Source organism: Thunnus albacares, chromosome 3, assembly GCF_914725855.1.
Source record: "Thunnus albacares chromosome 3, fThuAlb1.1, whole genome shotgun sequence".
NCBI lineage: Eukaryota > Metazoa > Chordata > Actinopteri > Scombriformes > Scombridae > Thunnus > Thunnus albacares.
The window spans coordinates 27,785,324-27,806,494 of NC_058108.1; the positions used below are offsets into that span (position 1 = coordinate 27,785,324).

Consider the following 21,171-nt stretch of genomic DNA (forward strand, 5'->3'; position numbering starts at 1 on the left):
CCTTTATGCATTTCCAGCCCTCTTTCAATTTATGATTCGGGTCAGTTCTAGAGAATATTTCCCCCGCAGCTAAACGTGTTAAATTCTGCTTACATTCATTGACATAACATTACTGCAATATCCATGACCTGCCTCTGCTGGAACAGGACAGAGACTGGAGGAAAGTAAATGAGATTGCTTTATTAGAAATGTGGGACGGAGGAATAGCTTTGGGAATGTGAAACAATTCAGAAACAGTTTGAAGAAAGACAAAACGGAGGTCAGAGGTGACCGGGGGCTTCATCGTATTTAGAGCATGGTAATATATTCCATTTCATAAATACCTTGCTCTAACTCAAGGGCACCACAGAAGGTAGGATTGAAGGCTGTTTAAAAAATAAATAAATAAAAATCATGGTTACAAAAAAAGAGACAGAAACTATAGTTATGTGTGAGCAAGCTTGTAGGTTGTGAAAACGGTGATGGTATCATAGCAACTGGCAGACGTCCAAAGTTTAGGAGCAGTCTCATTGCCTCTAAACATGTCACCGCTTGCCTGGTGTGGAGATAGGTGCAGATGGGTGACTGAAGGGGGACTAGGAAACCAATATCCAAAGGTGCTAAGTTGACTGGGTGGGCAGAGAGGGTGGAACAGGTCAGCCAGGTGTGTGGTTGCTGAATTTTTAGCACCTTGTAGGTGAGGAAAATAATCTCAGAGGAGATGTGGTTTGACAGGGTAAGGTTTTGGGTATTGTGAAGCAAGAAAAAATATGGTAAAAACCTTGGCAGCAAGACTCAACTGGGTCACAAATTAAAATAAAACCCAACACTATGTGTTTTAGTAAGGTGTTTGGGCAGTAATAGCTAAACTGCTTCAATGCTTGTTTGCATAGTGACTCTCCAAATGTTTGGAAATCATATTGTAGGATTGAACATCGTTATTCCAAACGATTTTCAGTAATTTGGTGTTTTGATGATGGTGATGGAGTACTGTCTGTCTGATACGACGCTCCAAAATCTCCCATAGGTGTTTTTAATTGGGTTGAGATCTGGTGACTGTGAGGACCATAGAAGATTTTGGCAATTTCATGTGGATTCCAGAGCAACCTCTGAGGTTTGGCACTGCAAAGCCAAAAGCCAGATGAGGCCCCTGAAACTTTTCATGGAAAGTCCAAGTAGCATCATAGCCACTTTACTGGAAACGGAGAGTTGTAAGCCAAATGAGCCTGGATGGAAAGATAAATGAATGAGCTGAGGTGAAGGTGCTTGAGGAGAGCGTGTTGGGGACAGCTACAGACAGCTATTCGGCCACTCAGGGGATGGAAAGTCTGTCTCAGGATTTATTGAAGAAATAAAAGATAAGGTCACTGTGTTGTAGGCTTTAATATTAATGTGCCATTTAATGACCCTCACCATGGAAGAAACTAGGTTATCACTAGTACTAAGATATAGCTCCAAGCACTTATTTTGTAATGAAGCAAGTGCCTGTGTGTGTAGCCGGGCCACCGGTGGTGCTTCAGAGAGTCCATCTTTAGTAAAATAATATAGTCAAGTTTCTTTGAAGTAAGGAAGGTGAGAAAATCCCCAGGGCAGGCCATATTCTTCTTATTGTAGTCCTGCCTACTATTTCCCTCCTGACTCCTTCAACACGTGTGTAACTCTATGAACTAGTGAGTAATATTACACTTTACACACACAATCACACTAATAATATTGATTGTATTTATTTATCGGGACGGTGTACAGTTTTCAACATAAAAGATGCACTGCACTGGAGTTAGCTCAAAGCTAATTTACATCTGCAGTCTTTCCACAATCAAAACATACAACAGCACAACAAGAAACAGTACAAAGCAAAAAACACACAGAACACACCATACAAAATACAAAGTTACACACAAGCACATCACATACACCCACAATGTCATAATGTAAACTTGTTAAATTAAAAGCAAGACTACCTGTGCTAATGAGAAGCCAATAGATAAATTTTAGACTCAGTGGTCACAGAGTTGATTAGTCTTTAGTAGATTTTTTAATTTGGCCTTGAATGTATTGATTGAACTGAACTGTTTTGAAAATTGTGCAGTTATGGTTACAATTAATTTATAGAATTGGAAAATCCATGATTGTGCCAAGTAAGAAACTTGTTGAAAGACTTTGAAAGCTGTTTTTCAATTAAACAATGGGAAAATATTATCTTTAAAGTCCTGAAAATAAATACATTTATACATGTGGGCAGATCTGTGTATGAAATTTCATTTTGGAACACGAGGTATGTTAATAATTCTGTTTTAAAAAACACCTTGTTTTATGGTGTGATAGAAATTATGATTTCCTCTGAAGTTTAGAGTAAAATGCCAAAAATTATATATTTAATAAGGAAGTGTTTCTACACACAATGGAGAAACATTTCTCTAAATATGTGTTAGATTTTATAAAAGTTTGCAGACCAAAATGGACCATAGTTGAAGAGTTACCCAATAATGAAATTTAACACACAATTGGTCGAATAGTGATCTATTTTGAAAGTTTGGGACAAAACTCCTGACAGACACGTTTTTCTGTGTGTGTGTGTGTGTGTGTGTGTGTGTGTGTTGGGGTTTTGGGGGGAGTTCAGGGACGCCGTCAACCACGCTTTCAGTGCTTGCGTTGATTCCCGCCCCCTGGTTCGGACTGTCCAATAGGAACACCGGGAGAACCGGATTCGACCAATTAGCAACGACGGATGATAGTGAATGGAAGTTTAGTTTTTGAGTTTGGGGTATATCGATAGATGGATTAACGGAGACGACGGACCACGGAACGTGGATATCAGTGGTAAAAAGTCGATTTATAGTCATACATATTGATAGCTTACTTCCACGAGGGTTTGTTTGAATAAGGCTACACAAAAGCCCTCTCTCTCTCTCTCTTTCTCTCTCTCTCCCCCCCCAAGTGTGTGTCGAGGAGAGGAGGGAGGCAGGTGTTCAGTTGAGGGAGACGCATCGCCTCAGTCGGCTCCCCCCAAGCTTCAACAGGGTGCCGAGGCGAAGGAAAACGGCTAAAACGGCCGGCTAACCGGGGACCAGAACTCCCGTAAGAAGAACGGACTACGATAAACGTTTTTTTTTTTTTTTTGAAGTGACGGTTTCTTCGGGTTTCTTTCTGTTTTTGGAGGACCGTTGAAGACTCTGGATAAAGCAGCGAAAGGCTTCAGTGTCGCAGTAGCAGCAGTGAGAGTAACGTCTCTCTTTCCAACGGCTGTTTTTTTTTCAGTTAAAAGCGACTGTTACTTTTTTTTTGGTTTGTATCAACTCCTCCTCACCAGCATATGTACAAAAAGGTGGAGAAGTCTCGGTTGTTGCTCACAAACTTGGAAGTAATTCATTTATGTTTTTTTTTGCTAACCTGTTGTGTCATTTTTTCCGTGTTATCCGAGACGCCGCGCATCACGGCAAGTTAGCCTATCTGGTATCCGAGGCAAGACTCCCTCATTCCGGGATAGTGGATAATTTCGATCCGCTACGACTCGGGTTAACAGTTAATTAGGATATCTAACTTTTGCTCATATAATTGACTGCAGCCTACTCTTCTCCATCACCACACTTGAAAAAAGACACGGAGCGCTCTGTCCAGTTTTTTTTTTAGCAGACAGAAACCAGGGATATTCACAGAATCAATTAGTGAATTGATTTTTTAGAGCACACACACACACACACATACATACACACAAACAGGCAAATCACGGATGGATAATTTACGTGTTTTAATGCTTCTCTGTTAATACGACCACTGAACAAACGGCTAAATGATACGCGGGACAAATCCCCGGTGAAGACATCAAAACAAACGCGGATTTGAGGTCGATAGCAGAGAATAAGCCGATAAGTCTAAAACACACTCAAATGTATTAATTCTGTGCTCGGATCAATCCAAATGAAAATGAGGTATCACAGGGCGCAGAAACACACGGACTCCGCCACAGCACACACAGATTACCGTGTCGTTATACCGTGAAGCCAGACTAGTGAAGGAAAGTCTTTCTGTTGGTGAGGCGCCCCCCCCTCCGCTCCTCCACCCGCTGCTTGCCGAGTTTTGGACACCGGAGCTGGGAAGGGAAGTCAGAGAAGGGAGCTTGTCAGCAGTGACAGCGGTGTTACAGTACAGAACTCGTGGAGCTCGGAGCTCCACTTCACCGGTACGCGCGTAGCTGCCGGTGCTGAAGCCAGTTCCTCTCATCTCGGACTCCTTCCCTCTGGTGCGCAGGGCAGAGAGAGTTGCAGCAGCAGCGGCAGCAGCAGAGCTCAAGAGGACACTGTCGGTCCCCTCTCCTGCAAGATGAAACCGGGAATTTGTTGTCCCGAGGAGTCCCCGGAGCGTGCGGACGGACTCGTCCCAGGGAGCCGGCAGATGATGCTGGGGACCGGGACGACCCGGAGTGGGAGCCGGTGTGTGCCTGTCTTTCTCCTGCTCCTTCTCGGCAGCAGCTGCCACATGTTGCACGGCCAAGGTAAGAGCTGAACTCTCAGGAGCCCTGGGTCTAAATGTCAGATGATAAACTGGGGAATTAGATGTCAGTTTTAAGATCTGTTAATACGGTATGGTGCATGTTTAAAGGGTATAAGTGGCACCATACAAAGTGTACTGTCTGAAAACAGCATCTGACAAGCTCATTTGTCACTGGGTCCATGGTGAACGGGGGGAAAAGTGAAATGATGACTCCAAACTGGAAACAAGGATGTGATTTATGAAACCAAGCATAGCAGTTTGTCTAGTAGTTGGGATGTGTCTGTGTAGGAGGGGTATAGAGTGGAGGGGGATTTTTTTATTAGGCCAACAACAGTTTTTTTGTAAATTAAGTCAGATTGATTGATTGTGTGAGAGAGACAGAGAAGGTACTTATATAGTGCATGTGTGAATTATTGTTATTGTTGTGATGATGCATAGATTGTCGGATGATCGTTGGATTAAGGTATTGGGGATGTGTAAGCGTGTGTATGGGGGGCATTGATAATCCCCCTCTTAGTAAATGACCTGCTTAACTACAGGTCGAGATTGGGAATGAAAACTCACAAATGCACAAACACATAGACATTTGCAGCCGCACACAGCGTATTAATTTAAGTTGACTCCTATTAGTCCAGCATTGACCCTGTTGCACTGTCAGGTGTCCACATTAGTGTGTGACATGTGGTTGCAGAGGGCTAAAATGTGGAGTAATTGTTAAATACAGCAACAGGAAAGAGCACACATGATGAAATATCGATTTCTGAGCAAAGCTGTTTGTGGAAACTGTGTTTTGCCATGTTACATGCATTTATGTGCTTTCTCTCTTTCGTAGCTGTAGACTGATGGTGAGAAACTGGCTATTGGTGTGTTTCTGTGTTTGTGTGTGTGTCTTTGTGTGTACCTCATGGGATCATGTCAGACTGGCAAAACAAAAGCACAGAAAAAGGTCAGACTGGTGTCGACACAGTTTTCTCTGGGTCACAGATGGCGTGGTGGGCAGAATGTAAGGCTGAGACTCGGGGTTATGTGGAGGAGGGGTCTTAGGAATGTCTGTTCGTGTGTGTGTGTGTGTGTGAGAGTGAGAGTGAGGGATAGAGAGGTGGGGGTGAGCTATTTGTGAACGCACGGAGAATGTGTGTGCAGGAAAGTGTCTGCGTGAGTGTGAAAGAGGGAGCACAGGGAAGGGAGGAATGAGAAAAAGGCAGGAGGAGGGAGGTAGTGTGGCGAAGAGGAGAAGGAGGTGGTGTGAGAAGGAGCAGAGGAGGGAGTGGGGAGTGGCAGGGAAAGGGGGTGAGAAGAAAAAAAAAATGAAGTGGGGGGGTTAGAGAGGGAATGCGGCGCACCGTGCTTGTCACTCAGAGAGCTGCGTCTGCAGTTCAATCGATGATGACGGTATGACAACACCTCTGTGTGTGTCAAAAGTTGCTTTCTTCTCCCTTCTTTTCCCAGTCGTCACACTCTCTGTCTTCCTCCCTCCTTCCTAGGTGTTGAGGAGGAGGTGGGAGACAGAGAAACGGTGTGGCTGCAGAGTCAGCTCCTTTTGTCCTCCCTCTAATGTCAAGGTCTCAGCACCAGCACCCAAGTCACCACTCACCCCCACCCTCCTGCCCTCAGACCCACCGACCCCTTCCAGCTGTTGGGTTGGGGGGTGGGTGCGGGGGGGTGCCCTGCTGTGAAATGTCCATACCTCAGGATGGCTGGCAGGGGTTGTGCTTGTATATGCATGTGTGTTGGGGGTAGCGGGTGAATTGGAAAATAGTGAAACAGATATGAGACGGGGTTGCTGGTGGTGGTGGTGGTGGTGGTGTTGGTGAGGCGGAGTTATTGATTTGATAAGCTGTGCCAGGCGGCCAATCGAAGGCTGTAGATTTTCCGGGTTCCGACCCCTCTATCCCCAGCATTTATTAGGACGTTTTATTTTAGGTGGAAAAGGATGAAATTCATGAGCCAAGGTTGATCCTCCTGATCTCTCCCCGCCTCTTTCTCTCTCTCTCTCTCTCTCTCTCTCTCTCTCTCTCTCCCCCCCCTCCTCCTCTCCCTCCCTCTCCCTCTTTCACTCTCCCTCCCTCTTTCTCTCAGTCAATCGATGCCCACACCCCTCCTCATAAATGCGAGGCTTTATATGAGCCAACTCTCGTCTCTGGGAGCACATTTAAATAAGCTCATCGATCTTTCATTTTAGAGTTTAAGTGACGGCAGCATTTTACTGTCTCTCTCCTCCTCTTCCTCCCCCCTTCCTCCACCTCTCATCTGCTCACCTCTCCACCCTCCCTTCTTTATTCATAACTTATCCCTCTAACCCCCCCTCCCGCCACTGCCTCCCTGTCACTGAGTGGGTTCTGCTCCACAGCTGTTTGACTGATTCGCATTTCCAGCTTGGATACAGACAGAGCCTCATTCTAGACTTTATATTCTGAGTGAAGTCACAGATGGGTCACATTCAGTGTGTTTCAAAATGTAAATCATATTCTGTATGGCAGAGTCCAGAATGCCTTACTATCCTTAATATTGCTGTTGACTTGTATATTGCCACAGTGCTAACTGCTCAGGATTTTCTGAAAACAACCTTGTTTCAGTTTGACAGCCATGCATTGAGCATGCATGAGATTATCAACAGGGTTTTTATAAATCCAAACCACAGAGGACCATGTAATATTAGTCCACTGTCCAAAGTCAGAGGGGATTCACATAACAACAGCGATATGGACCATTAGGTTTATTATACATGGAGAATGATTTTGTCCTAGTTGCTAATGTGGATAATGATTATGGTCTATAAGTATCCAACGTGTAATGAAAAAATGCTGCTGGTTGTCATTAATACTAACCTTGCCCAAGGTAATTGCATTAAAATGTGGCTCGTGCATCCCAGCTGTTAAATTGTTGCACTTCTTTACAGTCTGAAAAATAAAAAATAAATTTTTGTAATTTAAGGGTTCACCCTAGAGTTGAGTTCTTACTTTTGAATTTGAAAGTTTTCTTCAGCTTCAACTAGGCCAAGAAAAGGACTTCCGTCGTCATGCTGACCCAGTTGGACTGGATCTATAAATGTGATTAGGTTTGATATGACACATGTCATTGGCTCAGCTAAGCCAGAGCTTGATGCTGATTGGACCACTGGGCATGCTTAAGTGAATTGAGGTCACTGATAGGACATTTTGATGGTGGGCTGTGAGCTGTGAGAGTTCTGAGCGTGATGTCAAAACCCAAATCAAATAGACGAGCATGCAGTTTTACACATGTGCACACACCCACACACACACACACACAAAGTCCTTCTCTCTCATCAGTGTCAAACAGTTAAAGCGAACGTGGAAATTTGCTTAACCATGTTGTAATGAGGAGAGGTTACATTAGAAGCCTTGTCTAAGTGATTATCATCTTCCACGCTGCACAACCTCCCTCACCGTGACTTCTTCCACCTCTTTAACACTTCTTATTTCTGTTTCTGAATTTTAAATGTTATTTCCACTGATAGTCACGTTTCCTCCAGCAGCCTTCACTTTCAGCTTTAAAAACCAATATTTTTACAACAGTTATGAGGCATTGTATTGTAAAGGTAAGTTAATAGTAGCATTCTCCATTACTTTAGCATGAAACTTGAGTATTAAGGGTATTTTAAACCGTAGATTTTGAGCTTGTTACAAAACAGTTAGACATGTTCTTTCTCTGCCCACAGACACAAATCTAATCCCACATTCAACTAGTTCGAATTTTGGAGGCCTCAGGAGAGACTTAGCAGTTTGATAGATTGTGTGTGCGTGCATGTGCATGCGTGTTAGAGAAGGAGAGCGAAAGATGGAGGAGGCGATCGTATGTATGTGTGTGTGTGTGCGTGGGAGTGTGTGATAGATGTCAGGTTAGTCAGGTCTAAGAGGAAGTGAGGTCCCTGGTTGACTCCCTTATTTCCTGTCTGTCAGGAGGAACAAATCACCACACTTCCACAGCCACCTGACACTTTGTGTGCTTGGTCTGTGCGTGTCCGTGTGTTTGAGAAGGAAAGACACACAGTTGTGTGTATCTACCTGTCTCTGCGTGCACACCTGGTATGTGAAAGAGATTTTAGTGTGACAGGACTGCAGATTACATACAGTATGTGTGGCAGGTGTGCGTTTGTGTCTGTGTGTGTTTGTGTCTGTGTGTGTGTGTGTGTGTCAGATTGATGCTACCCCTCTATCAGTCCTAAGTGTTTTCCTCTCACAGCAGACGAAGTGGCAGCTATAGAGAAGCAGCCAGAGTCTCTTAATGGAAAATAATCACCTGTGTGTATGTCTGTGAGAAGTGCAGTGTGTACAAAGGAGAGGGTGTGTGTGGAGCAGGTGCGTCTACCCCATCTTCTATTGTTCAAACACACACACACACTCACACACACGCACACAAACTTGCAGTAGCTGATATGACTTTTTTGGTGAGCCTGTGAGTTTGGTTAGTGAGGTCATTAAGAGGTGTGTTGGGTAATGTTTCACAGTCTAGCAGTGATACTGTGAGTGTTGTCACTTCAAGGCACAATATATTAAACATGAATATAAGACACAGATATACAGTAATTGCTAAAAGCTTTGTGTGTGCCTGAAGTATCTACATATATGTGTGCTTCTGCCCAGTCAGAATGGTGTCCTTTCTTTCTGAAAAGATGCATTTTATAGGAGTTTTCCTCAAAAACATCCTTCAGAGCTTTGAAATATGAGCCAAGTGGGATACACTCCGGTCTCCCTCTGCCTCGCTCTCTGTCTTCCTTCTTTTTGCTCTTCACTTTTTTGTGTGTTTGTTCTTTCAGTATTGCTTCTCTTCTTTTTATTTTCTGATTCTTTCTTCCCTCTGTGTCTCCCCATAAAGGACTAAAGAATCCATTGCTGTGGGTCACACAGGTGGAATTGAGGCTGTTTTGCTGTTTAGGCCTTGGTGTTTATTATGTAAGTTAGAGGGAGGAGGTTGCTATTGATCTACTGTGTGTACGTGTGTTAGAAGTGAGGGGTGGGATATAGCACAAAAGCTTATCTTGTACTTTTGAAGATGGTTCTTCAACGAGACTTCCAGATAAAGCCAAATGCTTACAAAACATGAAGTCTATTGATTGACGGAACTGCAAGACATCACAAAAGCAAAAAAAGTGACAGACAGATATTGAGGTTGACAGGAAAATATGTGCATACGTGCGCACACGCACACCTTTGCAACTTTTGTTTGTCAACTAAAGTAGGTAATGTTTAAATCCATGAGGTCAGCTTACATTGGTTCTCTTTAGGCTGTTATTAAAGTAACACCTGTGTCAGAATTTAGTCGCCCCCTGTTATTAGGTTCAGACTTGTATGTGTCCCTCTTACACATGGACAGCTGGTGGTATTAGTTGATCGGCAAAAAAATTAACCAGCAAATATTTTAATCATCGTTTAATTGTTTGAGTAAACAAAAAGACTAAACATTCTTCAGTTCCCTCTTAAATATGAAGTTTTGCAAATTTTCTCTGTATATCATCCTTGTAATATTAGGAATTATTTAACTATAACATGCCTTCAAATGCTTTGTCCAACCAACAACCTTGGATATGCAACATCCAGCCACGTGACCAAAAAGAGAGTGTAGATGGAGAGACAAGCAGCTCTGGTGAAGTGCTAAGAGAAACCAAATCAATACACTAATTGTAAGAGAGGAACATCCTCCTGCTGCTCTGCCCCTGAAAACATAGTATCATTTTGTAATGTAGAACATCTGACATTTGGCTTTAATGTTAAATATATCTTGATAAACTGAATTAAACAATATCACAACCTCCGTATACAGGCTTTGTGCAGTTTGCCTTAGGGTTATAACTGTACCCCAAAGTAATAATGTAGTAATAATGTATTATTTGAATTGAATAAATAAGAACCTTATTAAAAGTGAGTCACATAAAGTCAAAACAAGACTTTCTAGCTTGCTATACAAATTATTGCCTGTTGCAGATGAATTTAATAAGTCCTCTGGTTATTGTGAAAGCAGAATAGCTATGGGGAGTGGTAGACTGAAGAAGAGTTATTTTCACATTTTTGTAGTGACAGTATGCTTGCATAGCAGCTTACTTAAATATCACGGACTGCAGTTAATAAATGAATATTTCCATGCTGTTCTGCAGTCACACCTTCATTGAAATTAAACATTCATTTCAGTGTTTTCCCCAAGGTTGACTGCTTTGGGGCAGTGGCGGCGAGGGGATGCCGCTCTCTGTTTAAGAGCGGCTGAGACTGACACTAAAATGAGAATAGCTGGTCCATCTTAAAGGTCAGTCCACCTTACGTGAGCCCGTAACCCCCTTCACTTTTCCAGCAGTTGGGGAAACAACAGATGAGACTTTTCTTGGTCTTGAGAAACTGCAGCATTTATTAACTTACACACTGTAGTCTGTATTGTACATTTACTGCCAGAGTGACAACTTACTGCTAACCTTTTCCTCTGCTCCGCTGGCATTCACTGTCACTTTTTTTGCCGCTTGCTCAACCAGACGTTCGCTCAACCACACACTTGCTATGCACACACATTACACACTGCCCTATTCCTTAAAGAAGCTACGCTACACTTATAATAGTACCTTTCATGTAGATGTCCTTTGAAGAATGAGGAGAGGGAGGATTCTGGGATTTGATGCACTAGTTGATGACTCAAAACAATTCCACGATAACGTAGGGTGTTATCGTGTAGTGAGAGAGTGACAATCATTAGTAGCCCACTGATATTAATGATTGCGTGAAATTTTAGCCATAGCGCTCATAATTCTGCAGCGGCACACCACCGCTGTAGAATGAATATAGGGGAAACACTGCATTTGAAATGAACGTTTTAAGTGGCCATAATTGATATTTTTAGAATATGTGTAATGTGAGAGGCATCGCTCGTAGTGATGAACCTACAGAGAATTATCACCCAACTCTGCTGCTCCACTCAGCTTTATGGACCTTTATAGCGAATTTCAGTACACGTTTAGCTGTCTGGCTGCAACTTTACTGTTTTTACTGCTCTCATAGGATTGTTTCAGGCTGAAGCAGGCAGCTGTTTTCAGTGTAACAGCTCTAAAATTCCAACTCTCAAACAGCAAACAGACACAGTTAACAACTAGCTGGTGAACATAGTGGAGCATTTAGCAGCTAAAGAGCCAAATATTTCCCTCAGGAGTTGGTAGCGAGCAAAATAGAGCTAAAACAAAGTGAATATTGGACTTACATTGTCCAGGTGGACAGAAACACGACTCCAAATGAATGATGATGTTTCTCCCTAACTGCAGGATGTGTAAATAAACAACTCTTTGCTAACAAGTTTGCCACATCAACTTAAAAGGTGATGATATGTCAGTTGTATGTCTGCAAATTGTATCTGCTGCCTCCAAGTGGCCAAAAAATCCGATATTGCAGGAGTAAATATTGCTGCAAATATTTAAGGTTTTATAAAAGGGCTAGGCAATTAATTGAAAAGCACCAAAACCATGACTCAATTGAATTTCAGTCATGTCAGTATTTTTGATTAATTAATTGATTCAGCCTGCTACCTACCCCTCAGGCCGCATTCTGACTGAAAACGGTAGCGCGTGAAAATAATACAAGGGCTGTGGTGGTGGGAGCTTGTTCTGTGAGGTACCGATGAGACAATGAAATACGACCCAGGAAGTCAAGTTGGAGTTACAGATTAATTGCATTTAAGGACCTATCAGAAGCGGGAAATGTCGAGTTGTATTGCAGCAAAAGCCTGGTTCAACTTTTTGCCGGAGGACTGCTGCGTTTTTTTGCTGAGCCCTATGCCCCCCGCTTCCCCCGATGCTGCGTAAACACACTGTGCCCATTCAAATGAATGGGAGGGTGCATTTTTTCACATCCTGCTGGTTTTGGTCTGAATGTGGCCTTACGAATCTATCTCTGCAGGGAAGACTTAGAAAACAGTTTCATGAATCAAGTTGGCATTGTTCCACCTAACAGTTTTAAGGGACGTAATTATGTAATTTAAGAGATGTAACTATGCACACCCAGTCAGAAACAAAAACAAAACAAAGCAAAACACTGTTGGAAATAGTGGAGTAGTGGTCAGATAAGCAGAGTAGTGCAGGACACTTAGCGCTCCATGTGCTTTGCGTGGCCTGTGTGCAGGAAACAGAGCCCAGGACAGGCAGGTGTACTTGCCGTCAGAGCAGAGTCTGGTTTAGCAGAAAGCTGTGACTGTAATGGTGAACAGAATGGGTTACAGTTTGTCACAAAATAAATTCTTCTGCTCTTTGTGAACCAAGCAGAGTTAATCACAAACAAAAGCACAAGTACAAACATTATTGCATGACTGTTGTACCCTAATACTGTATGCATGAAGGGGAATCAAACATACAAATGCTATGAAAAGAGAGGCACCCAAACATGAATTGGTTGTTTTAATTTTTTGTGGCTGGCTGACTGTTCCTGCCTGAGACCTCTGGGTATTTACTTATTACATCATCTGATAAAAAGGTAAGAAACACAGGGAAACCAGAAGTGCCAGACGAAAAAGTAAACTACATACACAAAACACCTTGTCAAATGTGAAAGGGGTATAGGGTATGCATATTTAAAAATGTCAGAAAAAAATCTTTCACAATGATTGGATTGGATTATTGCTCTTGCCGTGATAAAGAATAGTTTTATCTAGCATCATTGCTTCTCTGTTTTTGAGATAACCTGTATTTGATGAATAGTAATGTCTCTTTCTGATGATATTCATTGTTTACAAATAAGCTGCAGCCAGAGGAAGATGAAACAAGAACTAATAAATGAAACCAAGAGTCATTGTGACAGTTTCATCATGTGTAGTACATTTCATGGAACCTAATGGTATTAAGAACTTTGAACCCAGTGACGATAATAATGATGCAAAAAGTTGTATACAGCCACACGCCTCTAAAAAAGGGCCACAGACACGCATGAAGATTGAAATCTGATCAAGATGATAATAACATGCTTTCCAAATGTGAAGAAAAAGTTTGTTAAACATACATATACTGTAGGTTGTGTACTGTATACACAATGGTTGTATTCTGCTAAAAAGGCATACTCATGATAACTTCCATGTTTACTGTTTTGCAGTCCATCCCTTCCTCTCCAAGGTCATGGTTAGACTTTCCACTTATCAGTGTGATAGATGTAGATAGATGCTAACAGGAGCCGTTGTGTAGCATATATTAAACTCTAATGTACTGTATGTGCACAATTATTATATTTTTATGATTGCTTTAAAATAGAGGTTCAGTAGGAAACATGTAATCAACACACGCTTGACAAAGAGTAAAAAAAGCAGTGAATATGTGACAACAAGTGAAAGATGTTAAATTTAACTGAAAATAAATGGAACGTCATTTTAATGCAGTGCTGGCTTGTTCATCCTTACTACGCTAATTTTCACTTTTAAAATGATTAAAAAACAATATGTCATTTGTCTGTCCTGTCCTATTAACAAATATTGGATATGAAAATTACTATTTTCTTTTTGCATAGACTGCTTACCATAACCATGTTTTCTCTGCCTGTAACAGGAAAATCCAGTTAAGGATTAGCAACATAACAAAAACCAAACTGTCATGATCATGAAGTGGTTTTGCATTGGATAAACTGGTAGAATATTGTGAGCTACAGTATGTGGCTCGCAATTTTCAAGAAATATCTGGGCATATATGGCCCATGACTTCGTCCAGAATGGAGGCCAAACCCTTGAATGAAACTAAGTAGATTCACTTATCATCAGTAAGTTTTTTACATTATTAATTCTTAATTTATTGGAAGCAGATAAAACAAAGCCGATTTCACACACGGCAGGCTACACAAAAGAAAAGAGGTTTACTTTGCATCCCTGCAGTCGGTGAATACAGCCTCTAATTGCAGATTGCATGATGCCAGCCTCAGTGTATCTTGATAGTACTTCACACATTATACATACTGCCTATAGTGTACATATATGGTGTACTACAGTATGTGTTTTCACTCAGTGTTATACTCATATTACAAATACATATACAAGTTATAAAGGTTATTTCCAAAATACCTTTACATGTGCGTCACATGCCCTCTGTTTCTAAATATATTTTGACAGTTAATGTAAATATATTATGACATTTTACCCATACACTACTGTCCATATGTTGCACTGTATGAAAAGAATATACAGTATAGGAGTACTGCTTCAGTTTAAAATGATTTAAAATTTAGATTTATGCAATCCCAATCCCAAAAATGTTTGACACCAAAAAAACAAAAGAAATACAGCTTTCAGTTTTGTATCACGTAAACAAGGCAATCTAGAAACAGATACCTATTTACAGGAACAGCTGAGAGAACTAAAACTGCAGGTGGCTGGAAATACATCAGAAAGAGACACACACACACACACACACACACACACACTCTCTCTTTTTCTCTCTCTCTCTCTCTCTCTCTCTTAACACCTGGGAAGTGCCTTTAAATCCATAGCCTTGTACTGTCAGTCATTTAGTGGCAGCACTAGATTAGTTGAAGGCTCAAGAGCAGTCTCACAGTGGGGTGAAGAAAGCAGCGCCGCCGCTACATCATACACGCACATCACGCGCTGTGTGTAGGGCACCAAAGAGCGGGGGGGCACCAAACAGCACATCGGTAAAGTTGAAAATATATTCAAGGATTTGAACTTCCTGAAAAAGTTTCGAACTTCTCAAACACAAACAACTCCTCCTTCCTAGTGTGGTAGGGTAGACAACAAGCTACAAACTAATTTTCACCCAAACGAGCCGTCCTCTGAGCTAGACTAATAACAATCTCTATTTACAGCCGACTGTGAGACAAGTGCGCAGGGAAAGTGTTACACTGGCAAGAGATACTACAAAAATATTCAATAACTTCACTCTCATACAGTGTAGTGTTCCCAAAACCACTTGTCACAAAATCACATTGATAATGAAAATATATTTCTTTGGTTTATTTTATTGAAGATGGAAGAAAGTTTCTGTCAGTATAGGGATTTGACCTGGAAACCCTCCAGTGGATCATACCCCAGGCTGTTGTCTCTTTCTTTCACTTTCTGCTCTTTCTCTCTGTTTATCGCTCTCTCCCTTGCTTTCGCTCTCTTCTTTTAGTGTTGCTGTAGCCATTTTTACTGTGGCATTCGCAGGGCGTGAGTGACACAGAGTGGAGATTGTGCAGCGGAAGAACATCAAATGTGTCCCCCCCTCCCTGTGCTCCCCGCACCAGATGCACCTGGCTGAGGCTCTTTATTTGTTTGTGTATGTTTTCATTGTGGCGGGGCCATCGTGCTATTTGAATGGTATCTTTGCATAGTGAATCGCCAGTCACGGAATATTACCGAGGTCAGACTGGGGTTGAGTAGAAGTGCAGGAGTGTACAATCATTGTGTGTGTATTATAACAGCATGAATTACTCGTTCAGTCCAAGCGCTTTACCCGGCTGCAGGTGTGCGTTGTTCTCAGCTTGATGTGTTTGATCTGCCACAGGTGTTTGAGAGGGTGGAAATGTGTGTGTGTGTGTGTGTGTGTGTGTGTGTGTGTGTGTGTGTGTGTGTGTGCCAGTGTGTGTGTTTGTGCACCCTCTTGTCTGTGTATGGTGATTTATGCTATAGGCTCAGAGCAAAAAAGACCCTTTTTGATCTCATCCAGGAATAGGCAGGAAGTACTGTATATGTGTGTATGTGTGTGTGTGTGTGTGTGTCTGGCCAGAGGTTTTTAGCTTAGTCCTTTGATCCAAGTGAGAGGTGGGCATACCTCTATGAGGAGCTAGCCAGCAGTATGGAGACTTGGCTTGTGCTGAAGTGTGTGTGTGTGTGTGTGAGAGAGTGAATGTGGCAGAAGTGTTTGGCCAGAATCATAAAGTGGCAGCTTGTGTTTGTGCTGCATGTAAAGTATCAGTCAAAAATTTAGACACACTTTCTCATTCAAGTGAATGCGAAGGTGTGTCCAAACTTTTGACTGGTTCTGTATATCAGTGTGCATTAGTGAGTGGGCAGCACACAGCCAAAAGCCTGTTGTTTTGCATGTTGATATCAATAATGTGATGTCTTAACCCTCCTCTGCTTCCAGACTGATGGACAGTGCTGCTGTGAGTCCAGGTTTTGACTCTGCCTTTTACAGTGCTTGTTATCTAAAATGGCTTGAGGAACACAATGACTTTTTTGAATGGTGATATTGAATAAGTGATATTTGTATATGGTGGGTTGACTGTACAATTCACAAAAAAAATTGCTCTCTAAAAGCATTACTTAAACAGTGCCAAATCAATTTTCTTTCCATTTCCTGTAAATATGCTGTGATGTGATTATCTCTCCCTGTCTGCCTCAACTTTGGGATTGGAACGTTCAGGTTGACATCCTGTAAGGAACTGGAAGTGCTGCACTGGGGGCTCATTTTCAAGATAACGCATAATAGATCCTGTATATTACCACTGTATTGCAGAAAAGCATATTTTTCAAAAAAACTGAACATGGATGGGAGCAGATTGCAAATTAATTCTTATTTTATAACCACATGCTCAGTTAGGTCCCAATTTAGATGTGTGATTTAAGTTTTTGCACAGTGGTGCAACAATTTTTATTTTCACCCCAGTGCGTTAATTCAATTTCTGGAGTTCCATGCAGGGATAAGAGGGTTTCTGCAAAAAGCATTGCATTAGTGCTGGTGGATCACACATCAACTGTATGGTCCGCTTGTTATAATCGCCATTCATATTCAAACAAATCTCCAATCACATTATATCAACATGACAAGCTGTCACTCAGTCTTGGGTTTTGGATCATTTTATTCATGCTGATGGTTTTGGTTAGTTTAATTTTTTAGTTTATTAGGATCCCCATTAATCAGTACACTAGGCAACAGCTACGCTTCCTGGGGTCCACATTGAACACAAAATAAATACAATACAAATCAAGATTAAATGAAAAGAAAATAACAATAGACAATTTTTAAAATGATGATGATAAAAAAACACAAAATGAGGTGGTGGTTATGGTGTCAAGCTCTGCGTAGTGCTGGGTGGTATACCGATTCATCCAGTGTACCGGTTTTAATTTCCCGTATGATATGAATTTTTCATATACACTGTACTGGTGCATAGCTGAAATAATTGCTGTAACCCTTCAATAGGCAGCAAAATATATAATCGCTGTGAAGAGCGCTATGGTCGGGGCAAGCTGTCTAGAGTGTATTTTGAGGGGACCCCTATTAACTGCGTAACCTTCTTACTAACGGTTATAACTTTATAACACAACAATTAATAACCCACAACTAACTCTCTTTAATGGGGCAAACACACAACAATTTGCCACACATAAACAAGCTGTAACACTAATAATTGTACATTTGCAAAATTACAGCGCTGAACAGCGTGCTGGGTAGAGCTTGTTAGCTAGCCAGGTAGCTCCGTTATTGAGATTCTGCAGTTTCAGATTGAGATTCAGGCGAATGAGGCCTCTTGTATAATGACAGTTATTGGAGAAACCTCCTTCAGCCTCCTACTGCTTTAGAAATATACATGATTTTCACATGAATTGCTTCAAAAGTTTGTTTGTGAGCCTGAATGAAAGTAAACACAAACTGCCTGTAGATGCATTATGGGTAATTGCATAGAGAACTACATCCAGGGCAGTTTGCATGTCGGTTTGTTTACGTCTTAAGGCCCAAACGCACTGAAAGCGATAATTGACGTGTGTCATGTTAGGCCTGTCAATTGATGCTCCTATGGCGCACTGAAAGCATCAGATTTGAAATGCCAACACCTCAGAACCAACACAGATTTGTCATTTTGTTCTTTGTAGTAACTGATGCATTAGTTGGATGTAAAGAATGAATGAAATGGAGGAATGCAGAGGAGGAAAATAAGTGAAACTGAAACTCTGTTTCCACAGTAAATCATCTGTTGAGTGTTTGATGGTTATTTATTTGTGCTGTAAAATGTAACTGCTATGAAATAATCAGAATATAATGTTTTATTTCTCTCATTCAGAGGCTTTGTTCTCACTACTGCTCACTCTCCTTGCTTGACCACTGCCGTGCTGTCTCTCTCTCTCTCTCTCTTTTTCGGCTGCAGAGAAAACAGCTTTGGTCACTGGATCCTCATTTGACACTCCAAAATTGAAACAAGGTTAGAGTCGGGGTGTCAAGGCAGTTTGATGCACCACATAACACTTTTGGTGTGTTCGGCCATTAAAAACAATAGGTGTACTTTAAAACGCGTGCGTCAGATGCTTTCAATGTGTTTGGGCCTTTAGGATGTAGCTCAGCATCTGCTCATGCTAGGGAAGTAGTAACTTTGCAGATGAAATAAAATGGTTCATGCCTGTGTGTTTCTAAATTGCAAGGATTTATTGATTGAAAGATTTACACACATGTAAACTGTACGGACTCCTGACAGTAGAATTAGCCACTATAAACCTAAAGGTCCAGTCATGCAAAAAATAAAAAATAAATACTTTGATATACTCTAAAAACTGCCTCATCTTAAAAAAAACTGTGATACAAATTTTTGGTCATACTGCCCAGCACTAGTTTCTTTTTTGGCTGTCCACTCTCATATTCCAGATTGGATTCAGGCTTGAACATGTATGGATGGATTTTAGAAGTGGAGTAAAGACGGAGAAAAAGAAGTGAAATCCTGCCACTATAGATTGTTTACGTAGCCTCTGTGGCTGGCGGAAGTTGGCCGTGACACAGCTTCTGGAAACTAACCGATCAGAACAGAGTGGGCTCATCGGGAGAGGGAGCCTTAAAGAGGCAGGAGCTTAAGCAGCCTGTTTCAGACAGAGGCTGAACTGAGCTACATAAAGGGCCAGTATAAGATAAATAAGGAGTTTTTTGAACTGTGAATCATGCAAAGCTACTCTAGTAGAGTCCCAGAATAAAAATATAGAGCTGGAAATGAGCATAATAGGTCCACTTTAATCTTCCTTCCTGTCGTCATTGGTCAAAAAAAGCACTTTAAGGAGTGCGACTTGAAATTTGATAGCTTTAGTGCGCTCACTTTTCCACAATTCAAGTGGATTCTCGCTCATTTAGAGACAAGGCTCCTTTGTGAAATGTTACTTTTTTCAAGGAAAGTGTAGATGTGCCAAAGTAACGATTAACATTTTTGACGATGACTGCAAAGCAAGTTGAAACTAATAGTCAAAATTGAGCAGTTTAAATCTCCATAATATGGATATATTTTCTCTGTGTGCTGAAATAGTTGTTTTGATTGACATGTTGAGCAGGGAACGATCAGGATTAACTGTTTCTTCTCTCTTTAATAAGAGAGAGGAGATGTTGATTGAAGGATGAGAGAATGAATGGGCACAGATGGATGAGCTGGCATGAAGAGAGGTAATCAAAGAGAGAATAGGTTGTCGGTTTTGGGGTCACTGGAGAAGATGGATGGATGACAGAAGACGACACAGAAACAAACAGATGTAATCAAAACAGTGTCTAAGATACTTAGTCATGACAGATGAAGTGAATTACTCAAAGAAAGAGACTTAGAAGAGAGAAATAGTTTGTTGGCTAATGGACTCACTTTATCTATTTCCTTTACTGTTCTTCTAATTCCACTCTCACTCCCTTTATCTTTCTCTCCAATCGTTGCGCATCATTCTTCTCCTCTAACCCTGCCCGCGTTACATCTTTCTCTCCTTTCTACCACTTATTTCTCTCCTCCACTCTCTGTAATTGAGAAGGGGCGTTGCACACATTCATCTCATTAGGTGCACACACACACAAAAACACGCCATTCTCACAGACATTTTGTTATCCTGTAGTAAAATGAAAGTGTGTGTGGACTGAATCTCAAATCATCTCTCACCGGATTCACTTAATCTTGTGAATGTGGGAGTAGAAAGGCAAACAAATGAAAATAAAATGAAAGCATTCAAGCGAAAAAGAGAAATTAATTTTCCTGTTGGCTTGTTGATGCAAACCCTTCAATAGTAGCCCGTACCAAACTGCTTTAGAGTTTGCACGCAGAAGTGAAAATACCATGACACACACACACACACACACACACACACACACACACACACACAAGGACACTTTCATAGCCTCAGTCATCTTGAGTTATATATCAACTTGGTGGCTCAGCTGTGTTTAGCATCGTGGTTGTGTTTGACTCAGCAGAATGGTCATGACAGTCAACAATGCCACACAGTGTTTTGTTTGAGTTTTCAACCTGTCATTACATCACTTCACTGACCTTTAGCTCTGAATTGTTTGTGTGTGTGTGTTTGTTGGCGTGTGCAATACAAATACAAGCTAGCAATGGGAAAAATTATCAAATTAATACAGACGATACAGTGGAATTATTAGAAAAGTGTTCAGTGTTAAATTATACATAAATATGTAGAAAAAGTCTGTACATTGGCACTGTGGTTTGAAAATGCAGGAGTAGGCTTTAATGTCAGGTTACTAATGGTAAGTAAAATTAAATTTTTCAAACAGGCCCTCACTAGATTATACCATGCATCTTGTTCTGCTCTCACATGACAGCAAAATAACAATTTTTAATGAATTTTTCATTTAATTACGGTCCCCTTTGGAAAAAGGACATGAAATTTATCAAATGGATCACAACAAAAGATTGTAAATGAGCCACTTGACACGACAGGAACATTTTTAAAAAATGATGTTCAGTGTGTCTTTTTTTCTTTTAGTGGTGGTCTACAGAGAGGCAGGCTAATGTTGTTTGATCTGTTAAACCTTATATGTTTAGCTGTGAATAAAGA

At 41.3% G+C, this 21,171-nt stretch overlaps 1 protein-coding gene across 2 annotated transcripts in view; it reads left to right on the plus strand.

Annotated features, from left to right (window-relative positions):
* The first annotated feature begins 2,589 nt into the window (after positions 1–2,589).
* The window catches only part of LOC122979734 (protein sidekick-1-like), a 247,661-nt gene continuing 229,079 nt past the window's right edge, over positions 2,590–21,171 (plus strand). For both annotated transcript variants that reach the window (XM_044347437.1, XM_044347438.1), the window contains exons 1-2: positions 2,590–2,799; positions 2,918–4,471. In XM_044347437.1, coding sequence (XP_044203372.1) covers positions 4,300–4,471 — 172 coding nt within the window. In that variant the 5' untranslated portion in view covers positions 2,590–2,799; positions 2,918–4,299. The remainder of the gene's footprint in view (positions 2,800–2,917; positions 4,472–21,171) is intronic.